At 42.1% G+C, this 21,766-nt stretch overlaps 1 protein-coding gene across 1 annotated transcript in view; it reads right to left on the bottom strand.

Annotated features, from left to right (window-relative positions):
• The window catches only part of LOC123767801 (thrombospondin type-1 domain-containing protein 7B), a 1,125,288-nt gene extending 1,104,901 nt beyond the window's left edge, over positions 1-20,387 (bottom strand). Inside the window, exon 1 of the mRNA XM_069310712.1 lies at positions 20,191-20,387. Coding sequence (XP_069166813.1) covers positions 20,191-20,305 — 115 coding nt within the window. The 5' untranslated portion in view covers positions 20,306-20,387. The remainder of the gene's footprint in view (positions 1-20,190) is intronic.
• Between the last annotated feature and the right edge of the window lie 1,379 nt (positions 20,388-21,766).

Raw genomic sequence — 21,766 nt, forward strand, 5'->3', positions numbered from 1 at the left:
GTTTATAAAAAAAACTTATCAGAGAGTATGACGTTCATTTTCGCCAGATATTCGTCTTTTTTAGGAATAAAATATATTGGCGACTTGTCACCTCTCCTGGCGACAATCTCCTGGTTCTCACGAAGGCTCTTGGCTGCCGCTTTGAGCTCAGGGGACAGCATGGTGCTTCTGTAGTTGCCTCGATTCTTTCCTCCTTCTGCAATAAGTTCTGCTTGTAAGGTGTCTTTGGTGGTGACCTTCTTTTGTGTCTCGAGGTCGAATATGTCGTCCAACTGGATCTCCAACTCCACTTTCCGGGCCATCTCACTTGGTCTGGACATAACGTGACAGTTTATACCCAGATTTAACTGTCACGTTATGTCCAAACCAAGTGAGATGGCCCCGGAAAGTGGAGTTGGAGATCCTGTTGGACGACATATTCGACCTCGAGACACAAAAGGTCACCACCAAAGACAGCTTACAAGCAGAACTTATTGCAGGAGGAAAGAATCGAGGCAACTACAGAAGCACCATACTGTCCCCTGAGCTCAAAGCGGCAGCTAAGAGCCTTCGTGAGAACAAGGAGATAGCCGTCAGGAGAGGTGACAAGTCGTCAATATATGTCATTCTTAAAAAAAGACGAATATCTGGCGAAAATGAACCTCATAATCTCTGACCAAACTAAATTCCAAAGGGTAATGAAGGACACTACAGCCGAATTGAAAGCAAAGGTCAACATATTGATCGAAACTCTGAACGCCAAGAAATCCGGACTCCACCTGCCAAAGATTATTGGGGAATACAAACCTGGATACGCGTATTGAAATGTCAAGACACACAAGCCTGGAAACCCACTTCGGCCAATCATCAGCCAGATACCCACACCCAAGTACAGACTGGCGAAGCGACTCAACAGCTTGCTGACTCTTTATGTCCCTTGCGCCTTCAGCCTGAAGTCTTCAAAGGAATTTGTTGACTTACTGCGCGGCACACAGGCCACAGGGACAAGAGCCTCGTTGGACGTAGAATCACTGTTTACCAACGTACCTGTGGATGAAACAATCGGGATGATAGTGGACAGAGTGTATCGTGATCTGGCCTCTACTCCTCTTGACATACCAGAAAACATTCTAAGGAAACTACTCCAAGCTAGTATTAAAGAGGCACCCTTCTTGAGCCCTGATGGGCACATGTATAAGCAAGTAGATGGGGTCGCCATGGGTTCTCCCCTAGGTGTCCTATTTGCGAACTTCTACATGGGTACCATCGAACAAAAGGTCTTAGTCGACATGAACTTGAAACCGGCCATATACTGCAGGTATATTGATGACCTTTTTACACAGGTACTTGATGTTAGACATCTGCAGGAGCTGAAGGAGGCATTTGAGCGGAATTCTGTGTTGCGTTTCACTTACGAGATGGAGAAGGATGGAAAGCTGCCCTTTCTAGATGTAACAGTCATGGAAAGGAGCGGAGGTTTCCACACTGCAGTCTACACTAAGGAAACAAACAGGAATGTGCCTCAATGCCAACAGTGACTGCCCAGGCATGTACAGGAGGAGTATTGTTAACGCTTATGTCGACCGTGCTCTCAGCCACAGCTCAGGATGGAAGCAAGTCAATGAAGAACTCTGTAGGGTAAGGCAGGTCCTAATCAACAACGGCTTCTCCAATGGTTTCGTTGAAGGCATCATAAGAAGGTGAAACGCCATGCAACCTCTGAAGAGACAACTAACACAACACCTGTACCCCCTATTAGACTATTTTACAGGAACTTCTTTTCCACAGCTCATAAAACAGAGGAAAAGGTCCTGAAAGATATTGTTAATAGGAACGTTATCCCTACAGACAAAAATCAGAAGATACAATTGACGATTTACTTTAAAACCAAAAAAACGGCCAACCCACTCATGAGAAACTCTCCAGACACAAAGCAGAACGCTTTAAAAAAGACCAATGTCGTCTATGCCTTCAAATGCCCACTTGGGGACAGTAAGCCTCAAAGAACTCAGTATATAGGCAAGACAACAACATCTCTTTCCAGGCGATTAACGATGCATAAGCAACAGGGCTCCATTAAGGAACATATAATCTCTTCCCACAACCAGACCATCACCAGAGAAGTATTATCAAAAACACAGAAATCATCGATAGATACAGCGATAGCAGGCAGCTTGATATCTGTGAGGCACTACACATCAAGAAGTCAACACCAGCAATCAACAGCCAATTAATGCACAACTATATTCTACCCACTTCAAAACTCCGCACCAATATAGAAGCATCAAGAAATATGGGCCAATAGGCCTTTTGCAGTTACTTCCATTCTTCCCTTTAACTAACCCAATATTATACCCATTGTTTCGTGTTCTATCTTGTGTTGAAAGTTTGTTTTCTCCTCATCCAAACTGTTCTAACATATCACCTCACCCTAATGCATGTATATAAAATGAAAACCGTTTAGTGTTTGCAGGTTATAGTTGTGTGTGTGTAAACTAAAGTCTTTGAAAATGTAATAAGTTATCATGAAACGAGTTTAAGTGTCGCGTGAGACTAGAAATAAAAAATAGTTTTGGAGAATTGATTTTTCAATTACCATCGACAGTGAAAAGAATCATAAGAAATATTGAGAAAATTCGTGTTAGAATTATCTATCATACTTTTTCGATCATATTTAATAATATTATATATATATATATATATATATATATATATATATATATATATATATATATATATATATATATATATATATATATATATATATTATTAAATATGACCAAAAAAGTAAGATTAATAATTCTAACACGAATTTTCTCAATCTTTCATACATTACGCTTCACTGTTGGAGGTAAATCAAAAATCAGTTCTCCAAAATTCATTTTTATTTCTAGTCTGACGCGATACGGGCGCGTTTCGTAAAACTTATTACATTTTCAAAGACTTTAGTTCACAAATACACAACTGAATAGAACTTACGTATCTCCGATTTTATATCTACATTTGAGTGAGGTTGAAGGGGTGATGTGGCATTAACACAAGACAGAACAAAATGTGGTATTAATAGGGTATTAATTTCATCAACACAAGACAGAACAAGGGTATTAATATGGTATTAATTTCATCAACACAAGACAGAACACGAAACAATGGATATTGAATAGAAGTGTTTGTAGAAAGCCTATTGGTCCATATTTCTTGATGCTTCTATATTGGAGCGGAGTCTTGAGGTGGGTAGAATATAGTTGTGCAATAATTGGCTGTTGATTGCTGGTGTTGACTTCTTGATGTGTAGTGCCTCGCAAACGTCAAGCCGCCTGCTATCGCTGTATCTATCGATGATTTCTGTGTTGTTTACTAGGATTTCTCTGGCGATGGTTTGGTTGTGGGAAGAGATTATATGTTCCTTAATGGAGCCCTGTTGCTTATGCATCGTTAAACGCCTAGAAAGAGATGTTGTTGTCTTGCCTATATACTGGGTTTTTTGGAGCTTACAGTCCCCAAGTGGGCATTTGAAGGCATAGACGACGTTAGTCTCTTTTAAAGCGTTCTGTTTTGTGTCTGGAGAGTTTCTCATGAGTAGGCTGGCCGTTTTTCTGGTTTTATAGTAAATCGTCAGTTGTATCCTCTGATTTATGTCTGTAGGGATAACGTTTCTATTAACAATATCTTTCAGGACCCTTTCCTCCGTTTTATGAGCTGTGGAAAAGAAGTTCCTGTAAAATAGTCTAATAGGGGGTATAGGTGTTGTGTTAGTTGTCTCTTCAGAGGTTGCATGGCTTTTCACTTTCCTTCTTATGATGTCTTCGACGAAACCATTGGAGAAGCCGTTATTGACTAGGACCTGCCTTACCCTACAGAGTTCTTCGTCGACTTGCTTCCATTCTGAGCTGTGGCTGAGAGCACGGTCGACATATGCGTTACAACACTCCTCTTGTACCTGTCTGGGCAGTCGCTGTTGGCATTTAGGCACATTCCTATGTTTGTTTCCTTAGTGTAGACTGCAGTGTGGAAACCTCCGCTCTTTTCCATGAAAGTTACATCTAGAAAGGGCAGCTTCCCATCCTTTTCCATCTCGTAAGTGAAACGCAGCACGGAACTCTGCTCAAATGCCTCCTTCAGCTCCTGCAGATGTCTGACATCAGGTACCTGTGTAAAAATGTCGTCAACATACCTGCAGTATATGGCCGGTTTCAAGTTCATGTCAACTAAGACTTTCTGCTCGATGGTACCCATGTAGAAGTTTGCAAACAGGACACCTAGGGGAGAACCCATGGCGACCCCATCTACTTGCTTATACATGTGCCCATCCGGGCTCAAGAAGGGTGCCTCTTTAGTACAAGCTTGGAGTAGTTTCCTCAGAATATTTTCTGGTATGTCAAGAGGAGTACAGGCTGGATCACGATACACTCTGTCGGCTATCATTCCGATTGTCTCGTCCACAGGTACGTTGGTAAACAGCGATTCTACGTCCAACGAGGCTCTTATCCCTGTGGCCCGTGTGCCCCGCAGTAAGTCAACAAATTCCTTTGGAGACTTCAGGCTGAAGGCGCAAGGAACATAAGGAGTCAGCAGGCCGTTGAGTCGCTTCGCCAGTCTGTACGTGGGTGTGGGTATCTGGCTAATGATTGGCCGAAGTGGGTTTCCAGGCTTGTGCGTCTTGACATTTCCATACGCATATCCAGGTTTATATTCCCCAACGATCTTTGGCAGGTGGAGTCCGGATTTCTTGGCGTTCACAGTTTCGATCAGTTTGTTGACCTTTGCTTTTAATTCGGCTGTAGTGTCCTTCGTTACCCTTTGGAACTTAGTTTGGTCAGAGAGTATGATGTTCATTTTCGCCAGATATTCATCTTTTTTAAGAATGACATATATTGGCGACTTGTCACCTCTCCTGACAACTATCTCCTTGTTCTCACGAAGGCTTTTAGCTGCCGCTTTAAGCTCGGGGGACAGTATGGTGCTTCTGTAGTTGCCTCGATTCTTTCCTCCTTCTGCAATAAGTTCTGCTTGTAAGGTATCTTTGGTAGTGACCTTCTTTTGTGTCTCAAGGTCGAATATGTCGTCCAACAGAATTTCCAACTCTACTTTCCGGGCCATCTCACTCGGTCTGGACATAACATGACAGTTTATGCCCAGATTTAGGAGAGTGACTTGGTCCTCAGTGAGGTTAATTCCTGCAAGGTTCAGGAAGCCATCTCTTGGTCGTGGAATTGTCATAGGTCCTCCATATAATGTTGTTAGTTTCTTGATAATCCTTGTTTCAGTGCTGAGGTGATGTTGGTCTGTGAGGATGTCGAGGTGTTGTTCAATGCGGGTACGGATACTATCGTCGATGTTGCTATTTCTCCACTCGTTTGTCGCGTTACGAAACGCGCCCGTGTCGCGTCAGACTAGAAATAAAAATGAATTTTGGAGAACTAATTTTTTATTTACCTCCAACAGTGAAGCGTAATGTACGAAAGATTGAGAAAATTCGTGTTAGAATTATTAATCTTACTTTTTCGGTCATATTTAATAATATATGTCTACAGGAAAGACTGCTACCAAAATATACTAATATATATATATACTAATATATATATATACTAATATATATATATATATATATATATATATATATATATATATATATATATATATATATATATATATATATATATATATATATATATATATATATATCGGTCTCTATCTCTGTCATTCACTCCTACTTTTATTTTTTTAACTAAGACAAGGGTTCATTAGGGCTGTCAAGAGAAGTACCTAGTGAAACTGCAAACTAGAGCTGTTACCTTACCTCAGCTTATCTAAAGCCTGCCCCTAGTTCTTGTATTATGAATGAATTGAATTTAAATATAAGTGACAATAATATGAAGAACAAGATGAGCCAGTAGTCAACTGTGTGCCAGAGCCTTCATATGATGAGTTGACCTGATCTCCCGTGTATCAGCCTGTTGAGCGAACAAGTTCCAGATGAGAATCAGCCAAGAAATGGATGACTGCGGATGGAGCGATGTTCTTGAGAAAGGCTGTTCTAGCTAGAGACTGTTGCTGGTCGAGAGCGTTATGTCATGGGGGGGCAACTACTGGTTTTAGTCGCTACCCTCCACCCTACAAGTGTGGAGGGTAGAGTACATGTGTCTAGTTGTGTGGAGGGTAGAGTACATGTGACTAGTTGTGTGGAGGGTAGAGTACATGTGACTAGTTGTGTGGAGGGTAGAGTACATGTGACTAGTTGTGTGGAGGGTAGAGTACATGTGACTAGTTGTGGGGAGGGTAGAGTACATGTGACTAGTTGTGTGGAGGGTAGAGTACATGTGACTAGTTGTGTGGAGGGTAGAGTACTTGTGACAGGATGTGTGGAGGGTAGAGTACATGTGACAAGATGTGAGTTGCGTAGTTGAGATATTAGCTTAAGACAGTGGGTAATGGCCAGCAGGACCCTGAGACACCAGTATACATACTACCATTAAGACAGTGGGTAATGGCCAGCAGGACCCTGAGACACCAGTATACATACTACCATTAAGACAGTGGGTAATGGCCGGCAGGACCCTGAGACACCAGTATACATACTACCATTAAGACAGTGGGTAATGGCCGGCAGGACCCTGAGACACCAGTATACATACTACCATTAAGACAGTGGGTAATGGCCGGCAGGACCCTGAGAGACAGTGGCCGGGGGCCGCCTGCCGCTGACAACTCGCCCAAGTTGATGTTTATGTCAGGCATTCATTGTCCGCCTCTGTGATGCATCTGGCTTATAGTTCCCTGAAGTGTGACTCCAGAGAGAGAGAGAGAGAGAGAGAGAGAGAGAGAGAGAGAGAGAGAGAGAGAGAGAGAGAGAGAGAGAGAGAGAGAGAGAGAGGGGTGGGGGGTGAGGAGGGACAGATAGGGAGAGGGAGAGAGAGAGAGAGAAAGAGAGAGAGAGAGAGAGAGAGAGAGAGAGAGAGTGAGAGAGATTAGAGGGATAAATGCGACATCTAGACAGACAGAAAGAGAACAACCTGCAGAAAAAAAACAGAGAGAGAGATAACTCAAAGGAAGGCAGAAACAGAAACACAGAATGACACAGACAGTTAGAAACTGAAACACAGAAAGATAACGACAGGCAGAAACTTAAAAACAGATAGTAAAGCAGACAGTAATAGACAGTAGTCAGAAAACGTGAGACACTGAAAACGAGCAGAGAGAGAGAGAGAGATAACGATATGGAGTGCTCTGAAAGACTCGAAGTACGGGATGAACATAAGCTAGTCGGGATTGTCAGATTTCAATTGAGAACAGCTTGCCATGGCCATGTTCACACTCCCACCACGAATTTTTCCACCACCCACCAGCTACACTAGATTCCAAAGAATCTTTAAAAAACAAATTCCTATAGTAATATGTACGATTTTTCATTGGTCTCATATAAAATATCAGAAATTGGCTGCTGTCAATAATTAGCCCGTACTCGCATAACGCAGATGATTCCTGCACAGCTTCAAAGGTTTGGCCCTTATCAATCTATGGGTAACCATTCTTTGTTTAGTATTTCACACCACTAAGCTGCTCACTGGTTCCAACCGCCTGACACACCTGTTGACGTTTGTTAAGAGTCATACTCCCTCTGTAGATAGGTAAGAGTATCTAAGATGTTTTTTTTTTTACTTCAGGAGGGAGGCAAGAAGCCAATTTTTTTTAATTATTTAGTTATAATTTTCTGTGAGAAGACATTAGCTTAGTCGGTTAGGAAAGATAGTGGACACCATCAGCCCGAGTGGAGAGTTTCCCAACAGAGAGGTATCGAAACCAAAATTCCTGGATGGAAGAGAAGCGATTGGTCCCCCATTGGCAGGAGTGACCAGAGTTCACATGACGTGACGGAGCAGCTGAGTGGCGCGTACGGCTGCGGGCAGGCAGCACTACATTCTCTATCGTCGTACGATGAGGTTGCGCCCATTGCAGCTCCAAGGAATCGAGGATTTTCACGAGATTATAATGTCTTGGTTGGACACATTGAAGAGGAGTGGCACTACGAAGCTTCCTGGGGGAAGATTTGTGGACAAGATCTACAATTTGTGGACTAGAACAAGCCAGATTCACGGTGATCACCCATGTGTGCTAGGAGACTAGGCTGAGTGACGGCTCCTTTGCAGTCTTCCCTATCCTCTGTGCAACAGGCCAAGAGAAGTATACAATCCTGATCAACGTTCGAGTGCACCAAGAAAGTACAGGTGACCACTGAAGACAACAAGATGCAGTCCTGCTATTGAGAAGAAATGACCAGTGGGCCAGCGTGAGAGTACCAGGTGTCTGGAGACCCATCTTATTCAGTGAAGGGGCCGAAGCTGAAAGCAAACTTTGGAGGAGTGAGCGCTGAGGGTGAGGGGAAGAGTAAGGTAGAGAGTTGGGATACTCTCCCTGTCTCCGTGACTCAGGCGAGGGAACATTGAAACGTTGACGGTAGGGAGAACTATCAGTGCGGGTATGAGTGTAGTGAAAGCGGTCAATTTATTCCTTGAGAACGAGGTCAAGAATATATTTTTATTTCTCTTTATTAAATATTATACAATATAAAGATTATATATACATCAATTTATAGGGGAAATACTACATTATATATAGTTTATATAATTCTCATTAAACCAATTTTACATATATCACAGAGCATGAACCGTAAACCCCAAATGTTATGCTTGATCCTGCCTCGCAAGACCTGCAATATTTTGTCTACTGAGTAACCTTCCTGCCTGCCTATCCACACACAGTAACCCTTCTGCCTGCCTATCCACACACAGTAACCCTTCTGCCTGCCAATCCATACACAATAACCTTCCTGCCTGCCTGCCTATCCACACACAGTAACCCTTCTGCCTGCCTATCCACACACAGTAACCCTCCTGTCTGCCTATCCACACTCAGTAACCCTCCTGTCTGCCTATCCACACTCAGTAACCCTCCTGCCTGCCTATCCACACACAGTAACCCTCCTGTCTGCCTATCCACACTCAGTAACCCTCCTGTCTGCCTATCCACACTCAGTAACCCTCCTGCCTGCCTATCCATACACAGTAACCCTCCTGTCTGCCTATCCACACTCAGTAACCCTCCTGTCTGCCTATCCACACTCAGTAACCCTCCTGCCTGCCTATCCATACACAGTAACCCTCCTGCATGCCTATCCACACTCAAAAAATGTAATCAGAAAGTAGCACAATTAATGTATTCTTAATTTTATTGCATTTTATGTTAATATGAAACATTAAAAACATCATTAAATCCACTGTATTGCTTGGTCCACTTAAAGCTTTAAGATTGTCTGTAATCCAGTTTACAAGAACAACATTTTGCTTACAAAAATAAAATATATTCATATTATTCTCAACTTCAATACATCGATCACACCTATTGTTGTCCCTAATTCCCAGCATCAACAACCTATCATTAGTAAGGAAGGTCTCAGGAATATAGCGATACAATAGTTCACGTTGTTTTGGAGCAGTCAATTTAACATGAAGGTTGCTCATATTACTCGCCAGTTAAAATGTCGATATTCCTGTTCTACTCGAGGCTTTTGCAAAGAACATATATACATCTGTTGGCTATCACTAAGTATCATGACTGTTGATTTATACATATATTTTGCAGACTGTATTATTGATTGTAGAGTGAAAGCAACAATTTAAAAGATCTTGGCTAAAGTAAGAACTTGCAGGCCAGAGGAGCCTAATGTGCGTAAATATTACTTTTTAATTTTCAATGCTCATGAGAGTTGAGAGTTTACTTATACGAAAACAACTAATACAAACTTCTTATTTCTCGTCCCGTGATTCTGAATACCTTAACAGTTTGTTAAGTTTTTCTAAATCACATAACGTGAAATATGTTTTGATTAATTGTGTTCGAATAAGTGCCATTAAATTCCAGCTGAGGCTAGCCCCGGGCGTTGCCAGAGTCCACATTTTATTTAATTTATTTGCCTGGTTATTTGTATGTATGTTATTAAATGTTAATATATTCTTTTATTTTGGTGTTTCACGTCATTCTCCATTTGCCGACCACTGGCCTAAGGCCATGTGTTTAACCATGATCAAACCGATTTTCTCAATCAGCTTAATTCGCTGGTTCTGTAAATTAGATTCACAAGTGCGAATGAAAAGAATGGTGTCCTGCCTCTTTTAAACATTATGAGTCATGGTATCGGTAGGAGTTTCAAATTCAATCTGTATAGGAAACCTACCAATGAATGTTCATATGTTCGTTATTATTAAAATCTTCATAATCAGGTTAAGCGGGCATTATTCTGGAATGATTCTCAAAGCCCTGACAGTTTGCAGACTGGATTTTTTTTATAAAGAAATAACAAAAATATATGATATTGGGAAGAAGTTAAAGTACCCAAGATCTTTCATGGATGTCGTGTTTGGGCAAGCAAAATGAACGTTCTACAAAAATGCTTTCAAATCTAAATCAGAACTGAAAAACTCGCTGGTTTTATCCCATTTCGTGGACTAAAATAATTGTCCAAACCCAAAAAAAACTTAATATTGACCCACTGTTCAAAAATAATAATTCCATTAAGTCCATTTTAATTAGGAACTCGCCCTCGTCTGTATTAGGTTGCGTGCACTCCGTTCCTTGCAATGAGTGCGTTTTTGTTTACATTGGACAAACTGGTAAATCTTTTTCCTCACTTTTAAAACAACACTCATATGCTATTCGTACAGCCCAGCACTCAAGTGTATTTACATTCCAGTTTATGTGATTATTCTATCACCTTCAATAAAACGAAATGTATTGTTAAAAATAAGAGTTTCGTCAAACAAAATGTGATTGAGTCAGCTCTGATCAAACAATGTTCTAATTAGATCCCCCCCCCATATAAGTTTCAATATAGCACCTCATAACTATGTAGCAAACATTTAACCTGTTTTAATTTGTTTATATATATATATATATATATATATATATATATATATATATATATATATATATATATATATATATATATATATATATATATATGTATTAGTATATTTTGGTAGCAGTCTTTCCTGTAGACATATATTATTAAATATGACCGAAAAAGTAAGATTAATAATTCTAACACGAATTTTCTCAATCTTTCGTACATTTCTTTTCACTGTTGGAGGTAAATCAAAAATCAAAATTTTGGAGAATTGATTTTTGATTTACCTCCAACAGTAAAAAGAAATGTACGAAAGATTGAGAAAATTCGTGTTAGAATTATTAATCTTACTTTTTCGGTCATATTTAATAATATATATATATATATATATATATATATATATATATATATATATATATATATATATATATATATATATATATATATATATATATATATACGGAAAATCCACAGAGAAATATGAAATGAGGTGAACGTTTTGGCTTGTTAAAGCCTTTGTCAACACCAGACTGACTAGAGGAGAAGGGAGAAGGGGGAGGATATACAGGCCGACACCTGACCAACCCATCCCTAGGGAAAGAATTAACCAGAAACAGGTATAGCTTAGCTTAGAATTTGCACAACAGTTTAAGAAAAAACTCTGATGGAGAGGCTTACAATGTCTCATTATAAATTTATATTCATATATTGCGTGTTCATGAGGCTTTTCTTTAATCTTTCATCCTTATTCTCTGACCGCTTAATCCTCTTTGACCATTCTAAGCTAAGCTATACCTGTTTCTGGTTAATTCTTTCCCTAGGGATGGGTTGGTCAGGTGTTGGCCTGTATATCCTCCCCCTTCTCCCTTCTCCTCTAGTCAGTCTGGTGTTGACAAAGGCTTTAACAAGCCAAAACGTTCACCTCATTTCATATTTCTCTGTGGATTTTAGGCATAAAATGATCAGTGTTTTGTGATCGTCAATTGCATATATATATATATTAGTATATTTTGGTAGCAGTTTTTCTTGTAGACATATATTATTAAATATGACCGAAAAAGTAAGATTAATAATTCTAACACGAATTTTCTCAATGTTTTTTATATTTCTTTTCACTGTTGATGGTAACTGAAAAATCAATTCTCCAAAATTCATTTTTATTTCTAGTCTGACGCGACACTTGAACGCGTTTCGTAAAACTTATTTCATTTTCAAAGACTTTAGTTTACACACACACACAACTATAACTGAACAGAGTTTAAACAGCTTCGATTTTATAGCTGCATTTGGGTGAGGTGATATGTTACAACAATTTTGGATGAGGTGAAAACAAACTTTCAACACAAGACAGAACACGAAACAATGGGTATAATATTTTGTAAGTTACAGGGAAGAATGGAAGTAACTGCAAAGGGCCTATTGGCCCATATTTCTTGATGCTTCTATATTGGTGCGGAGTCTTGAAGTGGGTAGAATATAGTTGTGCATTAATTGGCTGTTGATTGCTGGTGTCAACTTCTTAATGTGTAGTGCCTCTCAGATATCCAGCCGCCTGCTATCGCAGTATCTATCGATGATTTCCATGTTTTTTGTTAAGACTTCTCTGGTGATGGTCTGGTTGTGGGAAGAGATTATTTGTTCCTTAATGGAGCCCTGTTGCTTATGCATCGTTAATCGCCTGGAAAGAGATGTTGTTGTCTTGCCTATATACTGAATTCTTTGAGGCTTACAGTCCCCAAGTGGGCATTTGAAGGCATAGACGACATTGGTATCTTTTAAAGCGTTCTGCTTTGTGTCTGCAGAGTTTCTCATGAGTAGGTTGGCCGTTTTATTGGTTCTATAGTAGATCGTCAATTGTATCTTCTGATTTTTGTCTGTAGGGATAACGTTTCTATTAACAATATCTTTCAGGACCCTTTCCTCCATATTATGAGTTGTAGAAAAGAAGTTCCTGTAAAATAGTCTAATAGGGGGTACAGGTGTTGTGTTAGTTGTCTCTTCAGAGGTTGCATGGCGTTTCACCTTCCTTCTTATGATGTCTTCAACGAAACCATTGGAGAAGCCATTGTTGACTAGCACCTGCCTTACCCTACAGAGTTCTTCATCGACTTGCTTCCATCCTGAGCTGTGGCTGAGAGCACGGTCGACATAAGCGTTAACGACACTCCTCTTGTACCTGTCTGGGCAGTCACTGTTGGCATTGAGGCACATTCCTATGTTTGTTTCCTTAGTGTAGACCTTAGTGTGGAAACCTACGCTCCTTTCCATGACCGTTGCATCTAGAAAGGGCACTTTCCCATCCTTCTCCATCTCGTAAGTGAAACGCAACACAGAATTCCGCTCAAATGCCTCCTTCAGCTCCTGCAGATGTCTGACATCAGGTACCTGTGTAAAAATGTCGTCAACATACCTGCAGTATATGGCCAGTTTCAAGTTCATGTCGACTAGGACCTTCTGTTCGATGGTACCTTTGTAGAAGTTCGCAAACAGGACACCTAGGGGAGAACCCATGGTGACCTCATCTACTTGCTTATACATGTGCCCATTCGGGCTCAAGAAGGGTGCCTCTTTAGTACAAGCTTGGAGTAGTTTCCTTAGAATGTTTTCTGGTATGTCAAGAGGAGTACAGGCCGGATTACGATACACTCTGTCCGCTATCATCCCGATTGTTTCATTCACAGGTACTTTGGTAAACAGTGATTCTACGTCAAATGAGGCTCTTATCCCTGTGGCCCGTGTTCCCCGCAGTAAGTCAACAAATTCCTTTGGAGACTTCAGGCTGAAGGTGCAAGGGACATAAGGAGTCAGCAAGCCGTTGAGTCGCTTTGCCAGTCTGTACGTGGGTATGGGTATCTGGCTAATGATTGCCCGAAGTGGGTTTCCAGGCTTATGTGTTTGACATTTCCATACGTGTATCCAGGCTTATATTCCCCAATAATCTTTGGCAGGTGGAGTCCGGATTTCTTGGCGTTCACAGTTTCGATCAATTTGTTGGCCTTTGCCTTCAATTCGGCTGTAGTGTCCCTTAAGCACCATACTGTTCCCCGAGCTCAAAGCGGTAGCTAAGAGCCTTCGTGAGAACAAGGACATAGTCATCAGAAGAGGTGACAAGTCGCCAATATAGGTCATTCTTAAAAAAGACGAATATATGGCGAAAATGAACCTCATTCTCTCTGACCAAACTAAATTCCAAAGGGTAACGAAGGACACTACAGCCAAATTGAAGGCAAAGGTCAGCGAATTTATCGAAACTGTGAACGCCAAGAAATCCGGACTCCACCTGCCAAAGATAATTGGGGAATATAAGCCTGGATACGCGTATGGAAATGTCAAGACACATAAGCCTGGAAACCCACTTCGGCCAATCATTATCCAGATACCCACACCCATGTACAGTCTGGCGAAGCGACTCAACAGCTTGCTGACTCCTTATGTCCCTTGCATTTTCAGCCTGAAATCTCCAAAGGAATTTGTTGACTTACTGCGGGAACACGGGCCACAGGGATAAGAGCCTTTGTCGCTCAATCAACTGTCCTACTGGGCTAGCCAAGGAGACAGATTCTTATGATGCTTTTCTGACTGAAAGAAAATCGCTAGGTGCTTGATTACACTCCATATTACTTAAAACATTTAACATAGGACTACCCAGACCTGTTAGAGACCTGGTTCCAAGGGGTTGTCATAGCCAGGGGGTGGTTATGGGGGACGAGCTCCCATGACCTATAAAATGCTCCTATACGGCATGCGTCTCCAATAGCCTCTGACAACCAAGTCCAACTCCTGGCCTGCATGGGTGGCTTAGTCTTTAAGTCCGGCGGAACTGCTTTTACCGACAGGAGAAGGCGCGAGGGCATGCCTCTAGTGCCTTAAAACCAGCTGCTCTGGGTAGATGGGACTCGATAGCCTGGGAAGGCAGCCCACCTAGGGGAAGGAAAACCCTGATTTTAAACCTCCGCTGCCTTGCGGCCATACCCCTTTTATGGGAAAGGCTTCAGGAGTCAACCTCGAGGAAAAATCCGGAGTTGGAGCCCCTAAGGCAGTTTGTTGTTGACGTCGACCACGTTCTGGCAGCTCCTGTGACGTTGCTGGAACCATGTGTATTGGCATTTGCCTTTCTATTGGATAATTTCAGCAACGTGGAGAGGGGGGACCTGCTTCATGGGTAACAGCTTCTCCTCCACATCTAACTACCCAGGCTTTGCGCCCTGTCAGGGCGCAACTCCATAGTCTTCAGAGACTGAAGGATGCCTACTACTACCCAGACCTGCCGGTGTCCATCCCATGTTGTGTCCCATCTGTGTCCAGCCTCTAGCGTTTGACCTCAAACTTTGGACAGACAGATAGACATACTACCAGCCTTGTCCATTCCTTGTCCTATGATTAAAACAACATTGCAAGATAAATCGTATGAGGACCTCTGGGTGATTCACTCGGGATACACAATCCTGCTTTTATTGAATGATCCAATCAGTGGGGTGCCCTGCAGCCCCAGCACTCAACTTACACACAACAAAAAAACGCTAACATTATTCCGCACTGACAGTCAAATAGTGGAAAAATATAGTTGATGCTTTGCTCAATGCTGCATGCTGTATCAGAAAAGGAGAAAGCCTGCCTCAGAGTGGTGGATGCCCCATGCAAAGGGCTTTCTTTTAGCAGTACCCATGTCAGTAGCAGGAACATGTCTAGATCTAGAGACTCTCTGTATGGCAGTGGTTCACCACCTTGGTGCCTCAATTTAGAGTGCATACAAAATTAATTCGCGATAGGGTGGTGTTACGAACCCAAGTTCATCGTCAGAGCACAGAGCAGCGATGTCAACGCCATCTGTGAGTCCGCTCCCGAAACCTCCAACAACATGGACAAAGCCATCTAGTGATGACGGGAATATACCGGCAAGAGGCGCTAGATTCCTGTCCTAGTCGGCTTGTGAGGTAGCTGGTGCTGACCTCTAGTGAGGTGGTGTTTAGCAAAGCAGCGCCATCTGTCATAAGCGGAGTTGGGATATATGTGTCTAAGCCAGTAAGTGATGTTTCCTAGTGGTCCCATGTAGTGTCCCAGTGTACTGATGATGTGTCTGTATTCACAGAGTCGACATAGGGCTGCTGTGATACAAGGACAGTCAGTCTACCCAGGGCAGCCAAGGTATCTACACCAGTCTGCTTTACAGAAGCAGTGAGCCACTGCCGGAAGAGGACCGTGAAGTGTTCTACTGTCTGCATGTGGAGTGGCAGTGACGGGATTCGCCATACCCGGGGCTGGCTGATAAAAGAGATGACTGACTGAGGTGCCAAAGAGGAGAGTAACCAGCGAGTTGCACGAAGCTCCTGCCTAGGGCCAACTGCCCTAGTATCTACAAGTGAAGTGGCCCAACAGCGAGGCTGATTGGTACCTGCCAGCAACAGGCTAGACTGTGGTTGTGGGGCCTTCACAAAGAGGCACCTAGTGGAATTGTGGTTTGGCTGGCCCGTGGCCAGGGTAGACTCATTTTTGTTTCCCAGTACCTGCGGAGAGTAGTACCACGGATGAGGAAACACGGTACATGGCTGCTTCGACTGAGCTTTGCCTAGTGTTTAGTGTCTTCTGAGAGAGTCATTGATGTACATATAGTGTAGTAATACTTCCTTTTAAAAGTTTTATATATATATGGTGATGGGAAAAATAATTATATATGGATAAAGTGACGACCTGTTGTATTTAATGTACCTTCCCCTTTGGTTTTACTTGCATTATTGAGCTCACCCCTTGAAAGGTACTACTAACTTGGGGCCGGATACCAGAACTTTCGTACCACCAGAAAAAGAACCCGGTTGCGTCCCATTAAGGCCATAACATAATTGGCATCCCCAGCGGGATCCGACCTCTTGTCAAGTACGTTTGACAGGGGTGGTGACGTAGTGCAATCCCCTTTGAATAATTCCCTTGTTTGCTATTTTAGAACGTTACACGTGCGGTGCTCAGAGTGATTAAGTGCAGTATTGGCGAGTGCAGTGCTCGGTGTGTTAAGTGCTCAACTGAAGCGGTGTGTTAAGTGTTCGTGCTCCACTTAGCTGATAAAATGGCCGAGAGAGCGACCATTGAGGATCTGGACGATGTTCAGGAATTTCTGAACAAGGAGAACTGTTTTGCTAGATTGAAATATCTGGGAAAGCGAGAACTTGTGCAAGGGAGTGCCTATCTGGAGATCAAAATACATGAGAGTGATTCCCGTGTTGAGATCTTATCGAAGGTCCATAAGCACTTAAAGGCCGGGGAGAAGAAGGAAAGCAAGGCACAGAGTGTAAAGGAAAGTGTGGTGGCTTCCGCTGAACAGGAAGATAAAGGTAGTGACGGTGAAAGTGATGCGGGTGAAATGAATATAAGTTTTCTAACTGTCAAAATGTGTACCTTAGAAATAAATCGTGAGATACAGTGGAAGAAGTTAGAAATAGAACGGGAAATGAAGGAAAAGGAAATGGCGAAGGAAATGGCTTTGAAAGAGAAGGAAATGGAAATGAAACGTTTGGAATTACAGGAAAGAGAAAAGGAAAGAGAAGAAAAAGAGAAGGAAAGAGAAGAAAGAAGAGAAGGAGAAGAACAAGAAAGAGAAGAAAAGGAGAAGGAAAGAGAAGAAAAGGAGAAGGAAAGACTACACGAGTTAGAAGTACTACGATTAGGTGGTAGGAGGGAAACAAGGGAAACAAGTAGTTTCGATCCGGTGAGAAAAATAAAGATGGTCCCTAAATTCCATGAAAAGGAAGTTTCGAAGTTCTTCGCAGCCTTCGAGAAGGTTGCTGCCTCTTTGGATTGGCCAAAGGAGAATTGGGCTATCATGATACAGTCCGTCTTGACTGGGAAGGCCCAAATTGCTTTCTTCACGTGGTCCCTTGATGACTCCAGTGATTACGACAAGGTGAAGAAGGTAGTGATCATGGCTTATTAGTTGGTGCCTGAAGCTTATAGGCTAAAGTTCAGGAATCTGAAGAAGACCCGGAGCACACGTTCACCGAGTTTGCAGACATCAAGGAACGGCTTTTTCAGGAGTGGTGTGCACCTCGAAAGGTGAAAACGAAAGAAGAATTCGAGCAGCTCGTTTTGTTGGAGGACTTTAAGGAATGTCTGTCTGGAGATCTAAAGACATACCTAGAAGAGCAGTAGGTAGAGACCTTGAGTGCGGCAGCAGCTATGGCTGAGGAGTACATCCTAACTCATCGGTCCTCTGCCAGGTATGTCCCGAAGACTCATCCACGTCTGTTTGCCAAATCTCGTCCAAAAGAAGAGAGATCTGTCCCACAAAGTGCTATGAAGACGTCCCCAGGTAGTCCCCGAAGGACTAGTCCTAACAGTCCGAAACACCGTAGTCCAAGGAGGAACGTAGTGTGTTGGACTTGTGGGCAGATAGGGCATGTTGCTGCTATGTGCCGAGGCAGAAGAAGTAACGGCCCACATAGGGAAGTAATGCTGATGGGTTATGTGACACCACCAGTGGGAACCCAGTGTCTAATGACTAGTAGAGAAGGACCAGGATTGTTTGCCCCTCACACTTCAGGCGGGTATGTAACGAGTAATCATACTGGTAGATCAGTTGTAGTGCTCAGAGATAGTGGAGCAGCCCAGTCCCTGATCGTGAGAGACTCGTTACCCGAGGAAATGAGTGTTGACGGGAGGCAAAAGGTTGTCCTAGTGGGGGGTTTCCTTTGACGAGGTACGTTGACCCCTTAGTGCAAATACACCTAGACTCGCCCTACTTCAGTGGCAGATGTGCGTTGGCAGTAGTTGATACCTGCCTATAGCTGGGATAAACGTAGTACTAGCCAACGACTTGGCGACAGGATGGAACTACGATCGTCTCAAGATTGTGGACGAGCCAGCTGGAGCAGCAATAAGGTCTGAGGTGACAGCAGGACACATTAATACCCAGGTACAGGCAGATTTGAAAGTATATAACTTGTTTAATTTTTCCTCTTCCCAACAGATCCAGAGCTTTCCAACAGATTCTGCTGACTCTTCTCCCGACGAAAAACATGAGGCTACAGTGACAGAAGCAACTGAGCAAGAGGAGGGGCCTCATGTACAAGCGCTCACGGATACCCAAGAGTCTGGAGAGATGGCAGATGAGTACTTGCGGTATGGCAAGGTACAATGTTCACTGAACTGGCCAGAGATTCCCCAGACGTCAAAGGTATGTGAGGTATGTGCGCAGGTTCTAGTGCCCTCTTTGATCCAATCCAGGTTAATGGATATAGCCGGCTATGGATATTACAGGCTCATGAAAGTAATCCATTATTAGCCAAATGTTTGTTGGCGGTATTTTGTTTTATTCTTGTGTGTGGTCTAAGTAAGGACCAGTGGACGAACCACTGGTTGTTTATGATCATGGTGAAGGATAAGAAAATTCACTTAATGTATTTTAACCCTTAAATTGCGGTTATCATTTTATGTTGATGCCTCGGGTGATGCCGTTATTATCTATGTTACTTTACTTGTTATTGTCACTCGCTTTATACAAATTATATAAATGCAGGTACAATATATCTGTATGGGCGTACTAGAGGTAACAGGCCCCTGGAGGTATTTTGTTATCGTACTTAACTGCTCAGTATGTAATTAGATTTCCTTATACCACAAGCTAACCCTCAGTTACTGACATATGACAGTTCGACTTTTCCTACCAGTGTTTAAAAACCTTTTTTGAGCAACATTGCCGGAGTAGCAGCAGTGGAGTGTGTTGCAAGAAACTTCCATTGATCAGTCCCAGAAGCAAGTATACGTGCAATTCTTGTGTACATATTACATTGCAGACCTATATACAGTTACAATTATGTCAACAGTGTGTAGTGTAAAGATATAAACCATCCAACTTGAGCATGACAACCCTCGCCCCTACATGGCGAGGCAACACATTGCGTTGCCATGTGTCTGATCAATACCCTCCCAGCTTTCCCTCCACGTGGATGAAACCAACGAATACCAAGAATTTTTTAGTCGTGGGGAAGGGGAAGCAATGCTCTTTATATTTACATATTTATATTTGTGGACGTATTAGAGGTAACAGACCCCTGGAGGTATTCGCTTTCGAACTTAACTGCTCAGTATGGGATTAGATTACCTTGTACCACAAGATAGCCCTCAGTTACCCACATATCACAGGGTATACAAATGATATTTGTATCATTTTATATGATTTTTTTTTGGTAAGAAAGGCGAATGAAAACAGGTAAAGTGACATGTTTTACGACAGATAAACACAGAGTGTTGAGAAAACTGTATATGTTTAGCTCAGCTTGTACATTTGTAGACCATGAGGCGTTGTCGTAAGTGTGAGGACTTACCTGTGTTCCAAGTGTAGTTGGTGATGTGATGGGCGTCGCGGGCTCTGAGTGGACTGGCCGCCCACAGCCACACCGTCATGCTCACCACCCTCCAGAGCGAGCCACAGCGGAACATTGTGATACGTGAACCAGGGCTGGTGTATGTCCCGCCCCTGTGGTGCTGTGCCGGCGCTGTCCTGGTGCCTCGATCACCCCTCACTGCTGGTCACGGCACGAGAGACAACGGGGGTTAGTTACTGTAATATTAATCTCTATTATCTTACATAATATAAATAAATACTCTTTTATCACCCTGAAGAGCAACTGTTATAATCATGTGTTACTACGATGACCAACTCTCTCTGATTAACACAAGAGACCCTCTGCTGAGTGTTACGTACCCCTATTGGATACGTATATATATATTAAATAATTTACTTGTTCCATGCATCATTACTTGTATGTGCTTATATATTATATTATTACTTGTATGTGCTTATATATTATATCATTACTTGTATGTGCTTATATATTATATCATTACTTGTATGTGCTTATATATTATATTTTTGGTAATGATCATCTAGATGACCATACCGTGAGAAACCATTATATTTTATGTAATGATCATCTAGTCGACCTTACTGTGAGAAAGTTATATTTTGTCATGATCATCTAGTTGGCAACACCGTGAGAATCCGTTTTAGTTGGTCACCTCGTTGGCAACACCGTGAGAAATATTTACTTCCTGCTATGTTGGGCAGTTGCCAGCAATTTCCTCTTTATTTTTATAAATATATAACTGTATTAAACTACATTATCTCTGTTTATGCATGTAAATCTGATCATTCTTTAATATAGTTAATTAATGATTACCTTATTCCCATTATATGGCTCCATTTAAGTAAAATTAATATTAATAAAAATTGTCATTCGATATGTTGTGAGGAAGCGAGAAGCGACTCTCCGCCTGGGAATTTAATTAGCATCTGGTAGACTCACGGAGGATAAACACCTAGGAGTTAAGTGGCTGTTATATATATATATATATATATTGTTTTGCTGTAGTATATTAGTCTGTGGAGACATAATTTTATTTTGATTTACATGTGATAGTGCCCATTGGTTGATTGATATATATAATACTGATAATTAACTGAAATATTATTGTAATATACACGCTATAGTTTATATGTGTAATTAATTATTCCTGGGGGTGATTAATGCTAATTCTTGCATGTACGAACCATGGGTTTATTCTGGTGACACACCTTTAGATTGCAGCGTCGTTCAATGTCCCTAGACTAAAATATATTTGTCGCTGTAACGTGTCACGAGCAATAAAGTACGGTTCGTAACACTGAGCACTTTCCAGTCTCACAAATCAACACAAGGAGCCCTCTGCTGTGCACCTTCCAGTCTCACAAGTCAACACAAGGAGCCCTCTGCTGTGCACCTTCCAGTCTCACAAGTCAACACAAGGAGCCCTCTGCTGTGCACCTTCCAGTCTCACAAGTCAACACAAGGAGCCCTCTGCTGTGCACCTTCCAGTCTCACAAGTCAACACAAGGAGCCCTCTGCTGTGCACCTTCCAGTC

This window comes from Procambarus clarkii, chromosome 67 (genome assembly GCF_040958095.1).
Source record: "Procambarus clarkii isolate CNS0578487 chromosome 67, FALCON_Pclarkii_2.0, whole genome shotgun sequence".
In the NCBI taxonomy this organism is placed as follows: Eukaryota; Metazoa; Arthropoda; class Malacostraca; order Decapoda; family Cambaridae; genus Procambarus; species Procambarus clarkii.